The sequence below is a fragment of the Amphibalanus amphitrite genome, unplaced genomic scaffold, assembly GCF_019059575.1.
Source record: "Amphibalanus amphitrite isolate SeventyFive unplaced genomic scaffold, NRLGWU_Aamphi_draft 000207F_arrow, whole genome shotgun sequence".
Lineage (NCBI taxonomy): Eukaryota > Metazoa > Arthropoda > Thecostraca > Balanomorpha > Balanidae > Amphibalanus > Amphibalanus amphitrite.
Genome location: NW_024881702.1, coordinates 573632 through 593345, shown reverse-complemented (window position 1 = coordinate 593345; position 19714 = coordinate 573632). Strand labels below are relative to the sequence as shown.

General features: G+C 49.2%; 2 protein-coding genes across 2 annotated transcripts in view; one reads left to right on the top strand and one right to left on the bottom strand.

The window, feature by feature from the left end:
- LOC122385081 (small ubiquitin-related modifier 3-like) overlaps positions 1-18964 on the bottom strand; it is a 46795-nt gene extending 27831 nt beyond the window's left edge. Inside the window, exons 1-2 of the mRNA XM_043373084.1 lie at positions 18660-18964; positions 1130-1179 (exon numbers count right to left, since the gene is read on the bottom strand). Coding sequence (XP_043229019.1) covers positions 1130-1174 — 45 coding nt within the window. The 5' untranslated portion in view covers positions 1175-1179; positions 18660-18964. The remainder of the gene's footprint in view (positions 1-1129; positions 1180-18659) is intronic.
- LOC122385069 lies at positions 2773-5975 on the top strand. The gene is made up of 3 exons (XM_043373058.1): positions 2773-3143; positions 3761-5719; positions 5862-5975. Exons 2-3 carry the CDS (start codon positions 3959-3961, stop codon positions 5973-5975), a joined length of 1875 nt encoding a protein of 624 aa, XP_043228993.1. The 5' UTR covers positions 2773-3143; positions 3761-3958.
- Positions 18965-19714: the final 750 nt, after the last annotated feature.

Sequence of the window (19714 nt, the reverse complement as noted above, 5' to 3'; positions counted from 1 at the left end):
AGCAATAAAAGAGCAAGCGAGGTACAGGAGTTTCTCATCATTTGAAGAAAGGCGATTCATCCCAGAAAAAGACCTCTCCTCCAACAAGTGTGTGATTCAGATGCAATTTTCATATGATGAAAATTTTCATCAAAGTGTCACAACCGCACTCTAACACCCATGACTAAGCAATAAATGCGAAACGTTGGGTAATTTTTGCGTTTTATCTCTTTTAAAATGAATTCAAAAGTTTAGGCCATACATGCACTTATATGTCACATGGAAGGAGAGGATGCATTTTGTTTGCATGCCTTTATAAGGGTTCGCTAAAAGTTGTGCTCGGCTCACGTTGGTATTAAATTCAAACGAAAATGGTTGGATGTTTCCGTCGGTGGTGATCCGTCTGAAATAATTATAGGAATCGGTTTGGATTTGTATATTGTAGAAGAGTTTTACGAGATTTTGCGGATACTTTTGTTATAAACGAGTACCTATTTTAGAAGCATAGGCAACAGTATGATGGATCGACGCAGAGTTTTGATAGAATTCTACCAGAACAGGAGTATTGAAAGAGTGTTCAGAATTATAGTGTGTTTTCGAAGAGCATTGGAAGGGTTATATAACAGTATGAAGAATCTTTGTGGGATCATAATACATAGTCACAGGAGAGCTTCAGTTGATTTTATCCGGGTTTGGTGTCGAAGAAGAGTTGCATCGAGAGTCAAAAATGACAACTCTCCCTAATGTGCTGGGAAGAGTCAACTTTTCTCTCATTGCAGCAACACTATGCAGCGCAATGCAAAGACGGAACCGTCCGGCGCCGGCACAGTCTACCAGTCAGGCGACGAGTAACGGCCGGCGCCGGCCGCCGCGCCGCCCCGGCAGGATGTTTGATTTTACACCCCTGTTGGCTGTTAGTTGTTACAAGAAAAGTTGTGGACCGATAACTTATTGCTTGCATGACAAGTTCAGCAATTCAATTCTACCCAGCTTCTGAAAATTTGACGTTAATGAAATGATTACGGCGTGAGCTATTGGCGAAGAACAGGAGGAGTGGGCGAAATCCACCCCCTTCCACTGTACGTGTTAAATTTCACCCACCTTGTCAAGAGTACCCGATAAATGGTGTATTGTTCCCGTTGCCACATACCTTGTTCTTTTCTTCCTTTGGATCACCTCCACCAGTTTCAGCCATTTTATCTGAAAAAAAAATATTGGAACAATGAACAAGCTATGCACCAAGCGACTATTTGGGTTTCAACCCGAATTCACAAAAAAAAACATATAATTGAAATGAAACCATACTTTCTCTCCATCCTTCCAATTTTCACTTTAAATGATAACTAGAAAGAGTTGGTATTTTTGCCGGCAAAAACTAGTATTATATATTACTGACCGGGCCGACGAAATTATTTGGAAACGAGGTTTGCAAAATTGACGGAGGCCCCAGTGCGGAGCACGAGGGCCGGAGACAAAATTTTGCAAGCCGAGTTTCCAAATAATTTCGTACAGCTGAGGTCAGTCAAAGGTCAGTAAGATTTTTCCTACATGCCGCATACCTGCTAAGTAGTTTCGACAAGTTTTGGTGACACTTTTATACAATTGTTTTGTCCATAATTTCCAAACAGTGATTGCGCTACTGCTTTGGATAAAGCTTTAAACGAAATTTATGGAAGAAAATGCATCAAAATACCTTACTTGAAAAAGAATCTGTTACGGAATTTAGTGAACGCTTCTCTTGGCAGCGATTCAGCGACTATTTTTTTAGCAGTGGTTTAGTGTTTCGACGGTCGTCGACGTGGCCTGAGAAATGTGATGTGGTGCGCAGGAATCGTCTGATTCAATATATATACGCATTGAAATGGCTTGAGCCACGTGTCTCCAGGTCTGTGTCGGAGATTTTTTCGGATTTATTTGAGAGTTGAGAGTTGAGTCAAGTTGAATTGTCAACATTTTGGTGCCGAAACCCGGGAATATTTACTGAGTTGTTCTTTCCCGTTTCCAGTCTGTTCTGATATCGAGTATGGCGGAGATAGAGCGCTTGAAGCGTTCGAGGAACGCCGCCCGAGGGTGGCTGAATCGTGCAGGCGAGTCCCTGAGCGCCGCGCTGACAAGCAAAGATGCAAAGCAAAGTGACGCACAGACAAGCAAAGATGTGGATCTTTTTGAACTGGAAACCATGCTTACTCTCTTTGATAGGAGGATGTGTAACTTTGAAGCCGCGCAGACGGTTCTTGAGTCGGAACAATCTGAGGAGGACACCCTGTCCGACCAGTCTTCAGGGTCGTTGGACCAGTTGATCATGTTGAGAGCGAGGGCCATGAAATTGCTGGCAGCCCAAGCAGCACCAGCTTCTGGTGCTGGGATCCGAGGTGAGACCCCCAAGCTACCGAGGTTGGACCTGCCCCGTTTCTCTGGAAAACCCCAAGATTGGCCTGCATTTTGGGAGGCGTTTTGTGTCGCAGTACATGATTCGAAGTTAGCAGATGTCACAAAGCTCACCTATCTGAGAACGTTGCTGGATGGTGAGGCGAAGAGATGTGTGGAGGGGCTCGCATTGAATAGCGAGAGTTACAAGATAACATGTGATCTTCTGCAAGAGCGGTTTGGACGCAAGGATTTAATAATATTTTCTCATGTGCAAGCTCTCCTCAACCTTGATCCTATTCCTTTGGACAAGCTCCGTGACCTAGTAGATATCCTCCTCATCCACATCAGAAGCCTGGAAGCCCTCGGCATTACAGGAGAGTCCTATGGTGTCCTTCTAAATCCTATCATTCTTTCCCGACTACCCAATGCTGTCCGCCTGGAGTGGGCCCGTGAAGCCGAAGAGAAGGAGGCTGATCTTGATCATCTCATCGGGTTCCTGACGAGGGAGGTGGAGCGGCGAGGTCGCTCTGGTGTCTACGTGGGACTGGCTGGTGCTGGAGCATCATCTTCATCTTCACGAGCCAGTGGTGCCGGCGCTTCTTCACGGGCTGGTGGTGCCGGAGTCTCCGCTCGGGCTGGCAGTGCCGGCGGTTCTTCATCTTCGAGAGGTGGGGGCAGCCACCCTGCTGTCACTAGCCGGCGCCCGTCTGTGTACACGGAGGCGCGGGGCACCGGCCCTGGTCTACCCTCCGGGGCAGCTCTGCACTCATCTGAGCTTAAGTGCTCTTTCTGCGGTAAGGGACATGTCTCTGAGAGATGTAGAGTGTTCCAGCGTCTGAATCTCCGTCAGAGATTTCAGAAGCTTCGTGAGTTGTACGCATGTTTCTCATGCCTTGAGGTGGGCCATCGGGCCACTGACTGTGGTAGGATGTGTGATCGTTGTGGAGGTAACCATCACCCATTGTTGTGCATGGGTAAGAGTGTCGGAGTGCCATCCCGTGTAGAGGTAGGTGGTGTGGAGAGGGAGCAGACAGCTGCTCTGCCTCAGTCTGACTCTAGTCAGACTCAGAGTCTCAGTGTGGTGGCTGATGCAGCCCCGGAGGGAGGGCCCCAGGGGGGTGGAGGTGCGTCACTGTCATGTGATGGAGCTAAGAAGTGTTCTGTGCTCCCTGTAGCAAGGGTGCTGGTGCAGGGTCACGGGGGGAGTCTTGTTGAGGCCAACCTTCTGTTGGATTCTGGCTCAGACACTACTTACGTGAGCAGTGCGCTTGTGCGCAAGGTGCAGCCGCGTTGGTGTGGCTCCACGGAGGTGGGGTATGCAGTGTTCGGAGGAGGAAAGGTTCCCAGAGCCACCCGTGACGTGTATGAGCTGAGTGTGAGTGGTTCACATGGTTCTGTATCTGCCCCTCAGAACCTCAGAGCTGTGGCGGTTCCAGCCATATGTGCCCCCCTCGCGCGTCCACTTCTGCCGGCCTCTGTTCTGGATCAGCTTGATGGTGTAGTCCTGGCTGACCCGCTAGAGAGTGAGAGTCTGCACATCGACATTCTGGTCGGTGTTGATCAGTTCTGGCAACTGGTAAGTGGGGAGACGCGAGTACTGCGAGAGGGTATGGTGGCTCAGAGAACTGTGTTCGGCTGGGTGCTGAGCGGTCAGGTGAGTGGCGTAGATGACCACAAGGGTGGATGTCAGCTCCTGTGTCTGGGTGACATACATGAGTCGGCGCTGCGCCGTCTGTGGTCACTGGAGGGAGTAGGTGTGACGGATGTGACCACTGGTGATGAGTCTGATGTGATGACCACGTTCGAGTCCACTGTGGAACGATCAGCTGATGGTCGTTATGTGGTGAAACTGCCATGGAAGGAGAGTGCAGTTGACCTGTTGCAGGATAATCGAGCTAGTGCTGAGAAGCGGCTGACTGGTCTGGGACGTAAGCTGGAGCGGGACCCTGACCTGCGTGCCCGTTATGATGGTGCCCTGTGTGAGATGGAGGGGGCTGGGGTGATTACAGAGGTGCCTGTGGAGGAGCTGGTAACCCAGAACCCTACATTTTACCTGCCCCACCGTCCGGTAGTCAAGGAGAATAGCACCTCTACTAAAGTCCGCCCAGTGTTCGATGCGTCCGCTCGTGGGCCTAATGGTGTCTCTTTGAACGATTGCTTGGAGGTGGGACCCTGCCTCCTGCCTAACCTGCTGGAGGTTCTCCTGCGTTTCAGGCGCTGGCCGTTCGCAGTGACCGCTGACATCACGAAAGCCTTTCTGCAGGTCGGTCTGAGTGTCGAGGATCAAGACACCCACCGTTTCCTGTGGGACTGTGACGGTCGTGTGCGTGTGATGAAGTCACAGAGGGTCATTTTTGGTGTCAGTAGTTCTCCCTTCCTCCTAAATGCTACGATTAGACATCATTTGTCTCTGTACCCTGATTCTCCTGCCATTCGTGAGATGCGTGAGAATTTCTATGTGGATGACCTGTTGTCGGGTGCCAACAGCGAGAGTGAGGCCTCCGCGCTGCTCTCAGAGGCTCAGCGTGTGATGAGAGATGCCCACATGATGTTGACCAAGTGTCGCTCTAACAGCCCCCTGTTGTTCGACAAGGCGCAGGGTGTGTTTGGTGAGAGTGAGCATGTGAAGGTGCTCGGTGTGATCTGGAACCCGACTGATGACCTGTTCGCATTCCAGGGCGTGTCACTGCCTGACGACATTGTTCCCACAAAACGTGTCGTTCTCAGCTTTGTCGCACGCATGTTCGATCCCCTTGGATTCATCAGCCCGTTTGTGATGACTCTGAAATCTCTCTTCCAAGAGCTGTGGCAGCTGGGGTTGCACTGGGATGACCCGCTGCCGGAGTCCTGTCGTGAGACGTTCGCCAGATGGCTGAGTGGACTGGCGGTGCTGAAGGAGCTGCGTGTGCCGCGCCGCTACTCGCCGAGCGCGTGGAGGGACGGCCACGGCGCTGAGCTTCTGGCATTCAGCGATGCATCGCCCAAAGGGTATGGAGCTACCGTTTACATCCGTGTCCCTTTGGAGGATGGGTCATTTCATGTGTCGCTGGTGATGGCAAAGAGCCGTGTGGCGCCTGTTAAGAAGCTTAGTCTTCCTAGGCTAGAGCTTCTTGGCTGCCTGATCGCGGCCCGCCTGGTCGTGTTCGTGAGGAGTGCGCTCCGTCTCTCGCACAGTACTCCGTGCCTCTGTTGGACTGATTCAATGGTAGCACTGGGTTGGATCAGGGCCGATCCACGTAAGTGGAAGGAGTTTGTGGCCAACAGAGTGATTGAAATTCAGAGTCTGACGGATCCTGAACGGTGGCAGCATTGTCCGGGGGAGTGTAACCCGGCTGACCTCACCACACGCGGGGTGTCTGCTGAGGAGCTTGTGAGGTCAGAGCTGTGGCTCAGTGGGCCATCTTGGCTGTCACACTGTCACACACCTGACGTGAACCAGTCTGTCTTGGTGCAGCACGATTTGTCCGGCGTCTCTGTGAGTTCTCCCGGAGGTGACGTGTGCCCCCGTGCAGGTGACGTGTGCCCCCGTGGAGGTGACGTGTGTTCCCTTGGTGGTGATGTGTACCGAGCTGGTGGTGATGTGTACCGAGCTGGTGGTGATGTGTACCGAGCTGGTGGTGATGTGAGCACGCCCGTCTGCTCACCAGGCGGTACCGTGCGCACGCCTGTGTGCTCGCCTGGCTGTGCTGTGTGCACGCCTGTGTGCTCGCCTGGTGGTGCTGTGTGCTCGTCCGGCGGTGCGGCGTGCTCGCCTGGCGGGGCTGTGCGCACTCCCGGCGCAGCCGTGTGCTCGCCTGGCGGTGCTGTGTGCTCGTCCGGCGGTGCCGTGTGCTCGCCTGGCTGTGCTGTGTGCACGCCTGTGTGCTCGCCTGGCGGTGCTGTGTGCTCGTCCGGCGGTGCCGTGTGCTCGCCTGACGGGGCTGTGCGCACTCCCGGCGCAGCCGTGTGCTCGCCTGGCGGTGCTGTGTGCTCGCCTGGCGGTGCTGTGTGCTCGTCCGGCGGTGCCGTGTGCTCGCCTGGCGGTGCTGTGTGCTCGCCTGGCGGTGCTGTGTGCTCACCCGGCGCTGCCGTGTGCTCGCCCGGTGCTACCTTGTGCACACCGGACGGAGCTGTGTGTTCGTTTGACGAGAAGGTGTCTGATCCTATTACTGAGGAGATGGTTGAAGTAGAGTCCTTCTGTTTGGTGACTTCACAGTTTGAGGAAGTATTTCCTGTTGAACGCTGGGGTAAGATGTCCAAGGCTGTCCGTGTGGCGGGCTGGGTCCGTCGATTTATACGGAACTGTCGTGTCCCAGCTGACAGGTGCAGTCTTCCTGATCTGACGACTCTCGAGCTAGCTGACGCGAGGCTCGATCTGCTGCGACAGGAGCAGCGGAAGGCGTTTTCTGGAGAATGGAGCGCGTTGGAGAAGCGCCAGTCGCTGCCGAAGGGCTCGCGCCTGATCGGTCTCGACCCGTTTATCGCTGACGATAGACTTCTCAGAGTGAGGGGTCGGCTGGAGTTCTCTGACTTGATGTACGAGGAGAAGCACCCGATTCTGCTGCCAAAATGTCACTTGGCTGTGCTTTTGGCAAGAGAGCAGCATGTTCTTCTGAAACATGCGGGTGTCTCAACGATGATGACTTCGCTCAGAGGAGCGTATTGGATCTTGGGCTTGCGCTGCATCGCCAAGGGTGTGAAGCGCGGCTGTGTCAGCTGCCTTCGTCACGATTCTCGACCGTTCAACGAGGAGGCGGCGCCTCTGCCGGGCTGCAGAGTGACTCAGTCCCCTCCATTCACAGTGACTGGTGTTGATTTTTGTGGTCCCCTGTTCAGCGTCGATTTTCCACGGAAGAAGTTTTACGTGTGCCTGTTCACGTGTGCTGTCACGCGTGCCGTTCACCTTGAAATGACTGACGCCCTGTCGTTACCGGCATTCACGCTAGCACTCAGGCGTTTTTCAGCCAGGCGCGGTCTACCAAGGATCATGTACTCTGACAACGCACCTACTTTCAGGGGAGCTGATAAGCAGCTGCAGCGTGTCTACAGTCATCTGGCGCCTGAGTGGCGCTTCATTGTACCGCATTCGCCGTGGTGGGGCGGATGGTGGGAACGGCTCATCCGTTCCGTGAAAGTGGGCCTGCGCAAGTCGCTTGGGTCACGCTGTCTGTCGCGGGATGAGCTGGAGATTGTGTTGTTAGAAGTTGAGTGTTGTGTTAACTCCCGTCCATTGACGTTTGTTGGTGATGGACTGGACTCGAGCCCCCCGATCACCCCGGCGCACTTTCTGACGGGCAGAGGGACCGGGTTCTCCTCGCGGGTGGTGGAGGACCCTGCCTGTGTGAATGCGAAGGAGCTGAGAAACTGAAGAAGGAGCTGAAACTGAGAGAGCTCGTGTGTGTGAGAAGCGTCTGGCTAGATTTTGGTCTGTCTGGTACAAGGAGTATGTCAGGACCCTGCCGCCTTCTGTCAGAAGGTTCAGGCCTCAAGGTAAGCTGTCCGAGGGCTCCATGGTCATGCTGCAGGAGGATAACGTGCCGCGCATGAGGTGGGTACATGGCGTCGTCACGAGACTGATCACCGGCCGAGACGGAAAGGTGAGGTCGGCAGAAGTCCGGACTCCGTCTGGTCTAAAAACCCGTCCCATCCAGAGGCTTTTTGACCTCGACCCGCTGTCCTCTGAGCCGTGAACCGCTCACATTCGTCGGCGGTGTTAGACCGCAGTGTTCGTCAGCAGTGTTAGTTTGTTTTTCTCTCGTCTGCAGGCAAGGTAGTGTTGGGCGCCGACTGTAGATGTCGCTCTGAGCAGTGAGGCGGCGTGCAGAGGACGCGCTGAGTTGACAGTTGCGTGTGGTGGCTCGCAGAGTGCAGGGTGCAAGTGGCCCTGGTGATGTGACAAGTTTGATGTCGTTTGCGTCGAGGTTGGCGTTTGTTTGTTTGAAGAGTGGTGAATCGATTTACGTTTGCATTTGTAGACTGATGCGTTTGACTCAGATTGTCTGTCTGAATCTGTCTGAATTGAATTAAGTGATGCAGTCTTGTTCGCTGTGAACTATGGATCTGTCGTTGTAAGATCGGTTCCGTACCTGTGTGAAACGCGCCCTCTGAAGTTCGCATTTCAGGGGGGAGGATGTTACGGAATTTAGTGAACGCTTCTCTTGGCAGCGATTCAGCGACTATTTTTTTAGCAGTGGTTTAGTGTTTCGACGGTCGTCGACGTGGCCTGAGAAATGTGATGTGGTGCGCAGGAATCGTCTGATTCAATATATATACGCATTGAAATGGCTTGAGCCACGTGTCTCCAGGTCTGTGTCGGAGATTTTTTCGGATTTATTTGAGAGTTGAGAGTTGAGTCAAGTTGAATTGTCAACAGAATCTGTCTGAAAATATCAACTCAGAATGGCACAACAACTGGATATCCAAGGAACATAATACATGAATAATTTGCCACGACGTAAGAACAAGAAGAAGGTATAATATTCCTAGTGATTAACGTGAATTTTCCAGTGCTCTTGCAAGAGTCTTTTCTTTTTTATGTAATCGTACTTTGTTGATGCCCTATGGCTAAACTTTCGTGAAATACATTATATTGTTAATATTTTACATGTTTTTTCGAGGAAAGGACTACAACTGTCAAATAATAACGCATTACGCAATAACTTAGGCCCAAGGCATCAGTGGACATATCAAACGCAGATAAGACAACAAGCGATAACGGATTGCGATTAATATATATTTAATCGGACCGCGCCCTCGGTATACCAGGTATTATTCGGTGTGCCTAGCCAAGGGTGTTTTTAATAATGCCCGAACGGAGTGAGGGCATGATTATTTTCAAAAATAACACCAGTAAAACGCCTTTTGGGCGACCAACGGAGCGAGCGAGAGGATGGGCCTTGCACGTGCGAAATTGCGAGGGGGTACCTCCAACTAACTTGTGCACTGCACCCTACTAACCGGTCTTTAGCGATGTGCCAAATTTCAGCGCAATCGGCCTAGCCGTTCTCGAGATCTGGAAGCGGCACACTGCACGTGCGCACGTGCAAGCGGGGTCCAAACTGACTTTTGCACGGCACCCTACTAACTGGTCTCCAACCGTGTACCAAATTTGAGCGCAATCGACCCAGCCGTTCTCGAGATCTGGGAGCGCCCCCTGCACGTGCGCACGTGCTGTAGCACCCCAACCTTAACACATGCAGATGAATTATCTGATGGAGACCTAACTGTGTACCGAGTTTCAATTCAATCGGCCCAACCGTTGTGCCGTTATTGAGATTGCAATTTTGGGGGTTCTTAAAAAATGTCCAACTTTACCACGCGCCACGTGCGGTGTTTGGCAAGAACGCATGGTGGCCATCACACCACAGAACTTTTACGTCCAAGTGACATTCAGTAAAGAAGACCGCTTGTCAATCGGATGTCCCGTTCCTAAGATATTAGCTTTTGAAGAGCGTCCCACGGCCGGCCGGCCGGCCGCTCATACTCAGGATTTTCCCTTAATTCAGTATGAGACTCCGCTCGCTTCGCTCGCTCCGTAACGAATGAAATGAGTGTTATTTTTGCATTTAATGCACGAGCCTGCGAGTGCATTAAATATAAACACCCTTGGCAAGGCACACCGAATAATGCCTGGTGTACCGAGGAGGCGGTCCGATTACATTTATTATAACGACTTTGCGCCGTTCGTCGCTTAGCCCGTCTATTTCAAAAGGCTACATTGAGGGATTGGGAAAAGAAACGGGGCTTGGTTTTCTTTTCGGGGAAACACTTGTTACGAGCGAGCGAGCGCAGCGAGCGAAGCGAAGTCTTTTCAATATAACGGGAAAATCTCAGTACATGGTGTGTCAAAAGTGGAAATAGCCGCCCGGCTTTAGTTCGCCAGCCTTGTCAATAGATGGCAGTACCACGATATGGGCAGCGGATCGTGCAATTGACGTCAAATTTTCGTTATGTGCTAAGAATTGAATGGCGGATCTTTTCATGCAAGAATCAAGTAAATCGGTCCACAACTTTTCTAGCAACAGAGCTATGAAGTCAAACATCCTGCCAGAGCGGCGGCGCGGCGGCCGGCGGCGCCCGTTACGCGCCGCCTGGGAGACTGTCGGCGCTGAACGGTCCGACTTGGCACTGCACTAAAACCTGTTAACTGCTTGGAATAGTTATTATAGCAAAATTTTCATTCAAGTGAGGAATAACCAAGGGCAGGAAGTATGTATGCTTGTGTGCGTACTGTGTAAGCCAAGAAACTGCATTAGCAGATACTCGCTAATATTAGATCCAGCCAAGTCCAAACGCATTCCAGGGGCTGTGTTTCTGATGGATCAACAATATTTATCGTTCGAGGGCGGATACAGTTTTAACAATACAAAAAATATTTTTGCACAGCTCTATTCCTTGAATAATTCTCTTCAACGCCTCATTCCTAGTTAAGCGAATTAGCCCACCCTGGTTGAATAAATAAGGCGATTTCGCCACAAGGTCGCGGAAAACCGACCGAAAACGGCCGCGCTCAACGTTAATTTGGGCATGCAGACTCTTAAAAACTCGCATTGGGCGGGTAGGGTTTCCCAGGTATTGGCTCCAAAACACCGTATTCGGCTCCCAAATACGTCCAAGTGACCCGCCTCGTTCCTAGTTAAGCTCTAATTAGATCAAGTGACTCATAAGGAGCGAAAAAAGCGACAAAAAGCATGAATTTCCCTATGGCGGCGGGCTGCCGGGTTGCCAGACGGCGCACCGGCTATTTCCACTTTTGACACACCATGATGAGCGGCCCGGCCCGGCCCGGCCTGTAACGCTTTTGAGAGGCTTATATCTCAGCAACCGCTGGACCGATTGGCCTGCGGTCTTTTTTGCTGGGTAGCCCCATCCCTTCTACCCCGTAATTGACTACTTTTGATACATCTCAGTGACCGTCGTGGCACGTGCCACGTGAAAAGTCAAGGGTGTTCAACCTGTTTTACAAAAGTAGTGATTTTGAGAGGCTCATATCTCAGCAGCCGCTTGGGCGATTGACTTGCGGTAATTTTTATAGGGTAGCTGCATCCTTTCTACCAAAAATAGGATACTCTCCAATCTCCATGCATGTGGGTCACCCCCAGTGCACGTGCAAAATACAACAATAAGAGGTGTCAAATTTGTTCCCATTTTAATAACTCGGTAATTACTGGGGCGATTTCGCTGAAACTTGGCATACAGGTAGGCACCCACCAGGCAATGCATTCCCATGTGTTGCGGTTAAGGTGCTACTGCACGTGCGCACGTGCAGGGGGCGTTTCCAGATCTCGAGAACGGCTGGGCCGATTGCGATCAAATTTGGTACACTGTTGGGGACCGGTTAGTAGGGTGCCGTGCAAAAGTCATTTTGGACCCCATTTGCACGTGCGCACGTGCAGAATGCCGCTTCCAGATCTCAGGAACGGCTGGGCCGATTGCGTTCAAATTTGGCACACCGCTAGCGACCGGTTAAAAGGGTGCTTTGCACAAGCCCGTTGGAAATACCCCCTCGCCCTTCCGCACGTGCAGGGCTCACTATCTCGCTCGCTCGTTCTTCGCCCAAAAGGCGTTTTACTGGTTAATAACGAAGTACTGTTTAAAGGGACCCTCCCACCTTCAAAAAAGCTAATGAATTGACATGAAAGTGATGTCGCTCGGTTCAGAAAGAGCAAAAACGAATATCTACCAAATTTCATCGAAAAATATTCACCGGTTTTAAAGATATTAGACTTTTACTTTTGTTTACTTTTTGGGATCTCCGCTGTTCCTAGCGACTTTATTTGAAAAGGCGGCATTTGTTGCGCGCAAAGCAGCATATACCACCGCTGGCTACAAAACGTTTTAGTCAAACATTTAACGGACGTTCGAAAGCCTGATGACGTCATCAGATTCCCGTAATGGTTAAGAGATAGGGACCACGCTGGTCCCACCCTGCAAGTAAAGGGAAGAAATTTCTTGAACACCATAAAGCTGCGGGGGTTGCGACCAGGATAAATGGTGGTTTCTGAGCCTGGCCGCAAACTTGGCTATCTCAACTCAAAACTAATGTTAAGGTGGGAGGGTCCCTTTAATCAAATTAATAGCGCCAATTAGGAAATGCAATAGTGGAATAAGTGGATTGTGCAATGTCTCGCTCAGTCTCTTATATTCATATGCAGGCCCTTTTGCAGTACCTACTTGTAAAGAACTTATGCAGCCAGGGCCGCTTTCTGTGAGAACCGTATACTGAAAACGCGTATTTACAAGCTCTGGTCTATTCCATCATCTCTGTATCATGTTTGCCTGGGTATACCTACCAGACACTTGGCCTGCGCTGCGGCCTGCGCCTATCGTCGACAAGTGGCTACAGCCCATTCTGGGTCTTCCTTGTGTTGGTTGGAACACCTTCTGCTTCTCTGTTCGCCAGTTCTTGGGAGAGCATCTAAGTTCTAGACCTCGTACGGAAACAAAAATAGCACCATTCGATTCGCCGTGAAAAACTGCATCAGATAGACATCTTTTTGGGCCTTAACAACCAACTTCAAAAATTTGACCTCACTTGACCTGACCTTGACCTGAAATTCATCCAGGGGTGGTCCATATCACTTATTGAGTGTGCCTATTGAATTCTATGAGTAAAATGACCCATAAAACATGTGTCGCACATGCCCTTTTCTATATTTTGTTTTTGGTGACCTGACCTGACCTGACCTTGACCTTGACCTTTGAATGACATTGTATGCAACGAATATTGTCCTGGCAGTCTAAGAACACGTTTTGGGCAATCAGTCTCAGTCCATTCTTCGGCAACTACGGTGCAAGGCCGATACTGGAGAAACTTGCATTTTGTACCCTTGACCTGACCTTGACCTGACCTCTGACCTACTTAAGCAAAAAAATTTGGGCTCTTAAGACTCGCCTTGTTGAGAGCTTTCGATTGCCGTTTTCCCCGTCTTTCTACGACCATCGGTTCGGAAGTTAGACAGGGGGGGGGGGGCAGAATCTGCCCCCCCCCAGCAGGGCGCGCATGGCTGAATAGCCCAGCGGGGCGCGGGTTAACCCTCGCCGGCACAGGCCATTTTGCGTCCTTCGACGGCACAACGGGGTTGGTGCAACCCCCTCCCCCTCGCGTTTGGCGCCTCATCGAGCTAGAGCTTCGCGAAAAAAAAACGAGCGTGCTGCCCGTCACGAGAGGAAGCCGAGGATACCCAATTTTAACCTTCGCCCCAGAGGGGGGGCATATGTTACCACCCTGACGCGTTTTTTGCGTGTGAATAAAAAACCGCGGGGGATTCCCCTGCAAGAGCTTGAAAGCTGGTAATCTTTTATCAGCCTCCGGCAGCTAACGGAGCGACGAAAATCGGTATGGGCAAATATTTTTGGAGATACAGCAAAGGGTTTGGTTTCCAACCTTACGAGTCAGTTGTCAAAGCATGCATATTTGTCTAGTGTGCACACAGACACCAAAACCTTAGATTTTTGGCCGGTTCTTAGGTATATGCTTTATTGGTATGGGAAATGTGTCAACGAACTTTTGAGACACCCTGTAAGTGTACATAGACCCGGGAACAGGGGGTGGGGAGCGGGGGCGCTCGTCCCCCTCCCCAACTTAAGAGCCGAGGGGGCGGCGCCCCCTCAACATTGAGGCAGCGACAAAGGATCTTTCCTCCCTTTTCCGAACTTCTTTCCTTCTTGTTTCCTTTATGCATCTAAACATCAACACAAGGCATTTTCCTTGCCATCTGAATGGTTTTTGCTGATACAGTATCGATTTGACAACAACTGCTGTCTGCTATTGTCATCCCGCTTTGGTTTGGGCCTGACCTTGGCCATTAATTTGGCAGGCAAGATTTTATACTGGACCATTTTGAGTCAACTTTGAGAAATACATAACGTACAACGGTGGTAAAATCGTTGCTATAGGTATAACACAGTTTACTCGCTCTGGGTGTGAGGGAGAGGTGTGGGGCAATGAGTGCACTGACGTGGCGCCCTCGGAAGGCCGGTATGGGATTACAGCTCAGCGACACTAAGGGCTTGTGTGGTGCCTTCTGTTATCAGTAGCACCCTCAGAATCACCGGCGTAGGGCCCTCAGAGCCGCCAGTAAGGGGCCTTTAGAGGCACTGATGTGGGGCCGGTGTGGCCGCTCAGAGGTGCTAGTGTGATTCTCTCGGAGGCACCGGTAACTGGTAAGGGACCTTACAGACGTTGCTGTGGGCCCTCATAGACGCTGGTGTGGAGCCGTTACAGACGGGTGTGGGGCCTTTGGAGCTGCTGACAAGAACCCTCTACAAGCCGACAGGGGGTTCTCAATGACCGGCAAGGAGCCCTTAGGTCGGCAGAAGAAGCCCTGTGGGGCCCTTAGAGACCAGCATAGTACTGGCAGACGCCGGTGGGGCTCTCAGAGTCACTGGTGTGGGGCCCTCAAGTCACCAGGTGGGTGACCTTTAGATGCGCAGGTGTGTTGGGTACTCAGAGTTGCCGATATAGGGCTTTAATAGGCACTGGTTTAGGCACTCAGAGTTGGGTGTGTGAAACTCTCAGCGACACCGGTGTGGGCCCTCATAGGCGCCGATGAGGGCCCCCACAGTTGCCGTTATGGGGCCCTCAGAAAAATTAGTGTGGGACCATCACAGGCGGCCCCTAGAACTGGCCCCTCATAGACTGGTAAGAACTCTCAGAGGCCAGTAATAGGCCTTTGGAGACCACCGAGGCCCCTTAAAAGCCGCAAGAGGCCCTCAGAAGCCGGCATGGGGCCCTTATGGAGATCTTAGTGTGGCTATTTAGAGCCCATGAGGTGCTCTAACGAGCCCCATGGGGCCCTTCTGAGTCAAAATATAGCCATCATTAACCCTCAGCGGCCAAATAGCGCCACAGGGTTCCTCGGACCCGAGTCCCCTTAAACCCGATGGGGGGGGGGGGGGGTACGGGTCCCCTTAGACCCCTAGCTACGCCACTGTTTCATATGCATCGTGTCAGTTATTTTATGCATGCTCCCCAACTTGAAAATAGTTCCTGGGCCCCTGTGTAAGTATCATTTATGGATTCAGGATGTCAAATAATGTATTATTGTGAAAAATTACCATAAAGCGGGATGTTAAGGGACAGTTTTGAGTTGTTTTGTTATATAACTCAAGAAGGGTTAGAGATAGAAGCATCAAATTGTCAGCATTTATGTGGAATTTGGTGCTTTACATGCCTGCTACATTAAAGTTTTAAAAATATATACCTGCATATTATTTTTATTATTTTTCATCACTGTCCCTCAGCACCCCAATGTGGGGTGTTAAGGGACACTTATATTATACCAAGAAATGGTTATCAAATGCCCGCAATTGGGGTGTGAAAGGGCACACAATTTATTTATTGAAATGTTTTGCATATTCTGTCACAAAACAACTCAGGTTAATTCACCACTAATGGCCTTGTTAGCTAATTACATGCAATGCAGTTTACGCTTCTGAAAAATGTGATTATTATAAGGTAAACAGAACCAAAAAGTACCCTTCTGTCATCAACAAAAACCCATTTTGAAGCTAGTCACTTTTCATTATGTTGCCCTCTTTGTTTTGGCCTTTTCATGATGACATCTCATTTAACTACATCAGTCTTCATTGAGCCATCATTGTAAAAGAGAGTGTTAAGTGAGTTTTGAGGTGTTTTGTTATATAACTTAACCCTCGCCCTGGCAGGGCATTTTTCATAACACGGCCTGGCAGGGGGGTCGATGCGACCCCCCCCTCGCGATTGGCTCCTATGGCACCTAGAAACACCAAATTTGGTAGTTAGGTGGGCCCCATGGATTTCTCGCCCCTGTGCAAATTTAGTTGCTCTAGGTAAATATTTAGGGGGTTTTGGGGGTATAAATGTAAAAATTTCGCTAAAAACAGGTCAAAAGTTTTTCGCTTATAACTTTTGATCTAATTAAGATAGAGCAAAAAGTAAAGCACCAGTGAACTCAGCACGTCAAGGCGCGTCGAATGATATACTTTTTAGCTTGCTTAAGTGTACTCAAAGTTTTTCTTAAATTTTAAGTAAACTTAAATTAATGAATTAAGTTCAACTTAACCAAATTGCATCATATTGCATATCATTCGATTTGGCTGATCACCAGAAACACAATACCATTTTTTAAGCTCTAGCGTCACTATGTGCCAAGTTATTGGCAAAAACGTCATTTGACCTCAGTTGACCTCATTTGACCTGACCCATGGATAAGTACACCAAACAAAGAAGCACCAAGTGACCTGCTGTTAAGTACTGTGGTTTCAAAGCACAAAAGTGACAGAACGAAGCGGATATCTCCAGTATTTTCCGAATTTAGTATTTTCCCATAGGCTTAACATTACGACGTAATGATCTCTAACTGACCTCAGGTAAGTGACCTCAAAAAAACCGAACTATATGTTATACAACTCGGTGAACTTAGCACATCCTGAAAGTTTGAAGGAAATCAGTCCAAAACTGTGAGTTGGACAGGTGCAAAAAGAAAATTGAAACTTGACCATGACCTTGTACCGGTTTTTCTGACCTGGGCTGGTGACCTGACCCAAGGTCACCCGGACCTGAAATTTTCAGGTCATATGTAAAAAGGTTGCCCCATCAGCTGTGCCAAATTTGGCGGCGCTTTACGCTATCTTCGAAAAACCTTAGGGGGGTCACATCGACCCCCCCCCCTGCCAGGGCGAGGGTTAAGGTGTGTTAAAGATAAAAGCATGAACTTGCCAGCATTTTATGTGGAATTTGGTGTTTTCCATGCCCACTGAAAGAAAACTTTATGAAATTATACTTAAATTTTATTTTCCATTTTTTCTTCCCTGTCCCTTAGCACCCCACATGCATCTCAAAATATGCATGTGTTCGGAAAAGAGGAAGAGGATGATGAATGAATGGGAGGATTTGTATAACTTTTCAGGAAACATGTGCAATACACCTTTTTGCACTCAAAATAGGCATCTTTTCATTCAATTTCGGCGAATTGCATTCAATTTTAGCGATCTCTCTATTCGAAGCAAATGAGAGATCGCTAAAATTGAATGCAATTCGCCAAAATTGAATGAAAAGATGCCTATTTTGAGTGCAAAAAGGTGTAGATGTGCCAATACACCTATGTATTCATTTTCCCTGTACACCAAATAGTTTATGTGGTACACGCAGAGTTTTGGATACGTATCAATTCTCTGAAAATGTAGCATGATTTTCAAAGCCATTTTTGAACCAAATCACTTGCATGAAAAACCATGCCATTTTGTCCCACAGTCAAAAACAAAAGTGTCAACTACCACACTCAAGTTTTTATTTAACCTTCTCAAATTAGGAACTTAATATGACTCAAAGTTTTTCCCGTGCAACTGTCCCTTAACACCCTGCTGTCCCTTAACACCCCATTTTACGGTATCCTTGAAATCTTCTTAGGACTTTATCTTGACATTTACCATTTCCCCTTCCTCCCCTATACCAGTCGGGGGAGGTTTGGTCAATCGTTGTCATTTTTAGCACATGCCATTTTTGGCAGCCATGTGCCAAAAATGACAACGCTTTCAGCCATTTTTGGCAACGATGAAGCCGATTTCACTCCTCAGCGAGGAAATCACGATTTTGGAAATACAAGCACTGATTTTGGAAAAGAAGTGCTGCCACCTGGTGCAAAAAGAATAACCCAGCTTTAATATGGCCGTTGTTTGTATGGTAGTCCAACATTGACGTATACCCTCTTTGGTGGCCTGAAGTTGGAACTTCAATTTGCAGCATCCGAAAATGACCAATATTGATCGAACACATAATTTTGATGAAAAAAGAATATGTTAAGTTGAAAGAGGAGGCGATTTCATCCAGATGCGGTGGTTTACCTACTTCTTTGAATTGTTTTTGTTTATGACAACCGCCATGTAATGACGGATGATGTGCGGCCGTCAATTACCTAGCAAAAATAATTTCAAGAAGTAAACCACCGCATCTGGATAAAATGACCTCCTCTCTCAACTTAACATATTATTTTTTCATCAACATCATGTTTTCGATCAATATCGATCATTTTCGGATGCTTCAATTCAAATTTTAAGTTCCAACTTCAGGCCACAAAACAAACTACCATACAAAGGGCATATTAAGCTGGCTTTCTTCTTGCACCAGGTGGCAGCACTTCTTTTCTAAAATCAGTCCTTATCTTTCCAAAATTGTGATTTCCTTGCTGAGGAGTGAAATCAGCTTCATCGTTGTAAAAAATAGCAGAACCGTTGCCATTTTTGGTACATGTGATAAAAATAGCACATGCTAAAACTGACGATTGACGAAACCTCCCCTAATACATCAATCATCAATCTAAATAACAAAAAAGATATACCTAGGCACCTACCTTGTTATACAGCTCCAGAGAAGGTCAGGAAAAAAACGGTATTCACCAAATCGAATTCAATAAATCATTTACAATCTCGCAGCAATCATGCACCTACAAACAAATTGGAATCAGGGTATGTCATTGAAAAAATGTTAACTGATAGTTGCCGCTGAGTAGAGGCTGTTTGGTTGTTAGGTCAAGGCAATACCAAGATACCTTAAACCTAAAACAAGGCTATAGAACTAAGTCTAAACGGTCTAAACGGCAGTACCGCGCGTACGGCGTACCGCGCGCGCTTTCTAATAATGTTATGCGTCGTATTCGCAGCATTCGCCGCGAACGATGAAAGCGCCAAGGTCGGCTAATGCCACGTCCGTCCACTGAGCAGCCAATTGATATTCGCGAATATCTAACTAAGAATTTGATAATCGGACGGAGAGCGCAATAACTCAGAAATCAATGTACTGATTTTGATAAATAGACCCTCATTTGTTTTCCCGTTCCTCGATGCAGGTTAGCAGCGATTCTCATGTCAATGAGTCATGACCTTCAAGGTCAAGTTCAAGGTCAAAGGACGGGGAACGCTTTACGGCCTAAACTAACTGTTCGATTGGCTCGCAAATGGTCTTAATCAATACGGTGACCCCGACCCCAGGCAGACAGCGATTTCCAGGTCACTGGGTCATGATCTTCATGTCAAAATCAAGTTCACCCAGTAAACATGCCGACGTCGGCCCGACATCGGCTGGACGTCGGATATGCCCGCATGTTCCGACGTCCAGCCGAAGTCCAGCCGACGTCGAGCCGACGTCGGGCCAAGGTCGTTTGCCGAGGTTGACGAGATCGTTTGTCGTTGGACCGACGGGGCCGACGTCGGCATGTTTATTGGGACAACGCGCCAAAGATATCAACCGGCGGCGGGATTCAAGCCCCCCAGTCGCCGACGTCGGCATGTTTACTGGCACAACACGCCAAAAGCATCATCCGGCGATGGGATTCGAACCCCGTGTCATTTAAACGCGAGGTTAGTGCGCTAACCACTACACCACGCAGCCAGATGGCGAGTTTAGTTT

Excerpts from the sequence above, each read along its gene's own strand:
- LOC122385069 (XM_043373058.1), top strand. The coding sequence starts at position 3,959 with ATGGTGGCTCAGAGAACTGTGTTCGGCTGGGTGCTGAGCGGTCAGGTG. Across the intron at positions 5,720-5,861 it reads GGGTGTCTGCTGAGGAGCTT|GTGACGTGTGCCCCCGTGGA; the intron begins GTGAGGTCAGAG and ends GCCCCCGTGCAG.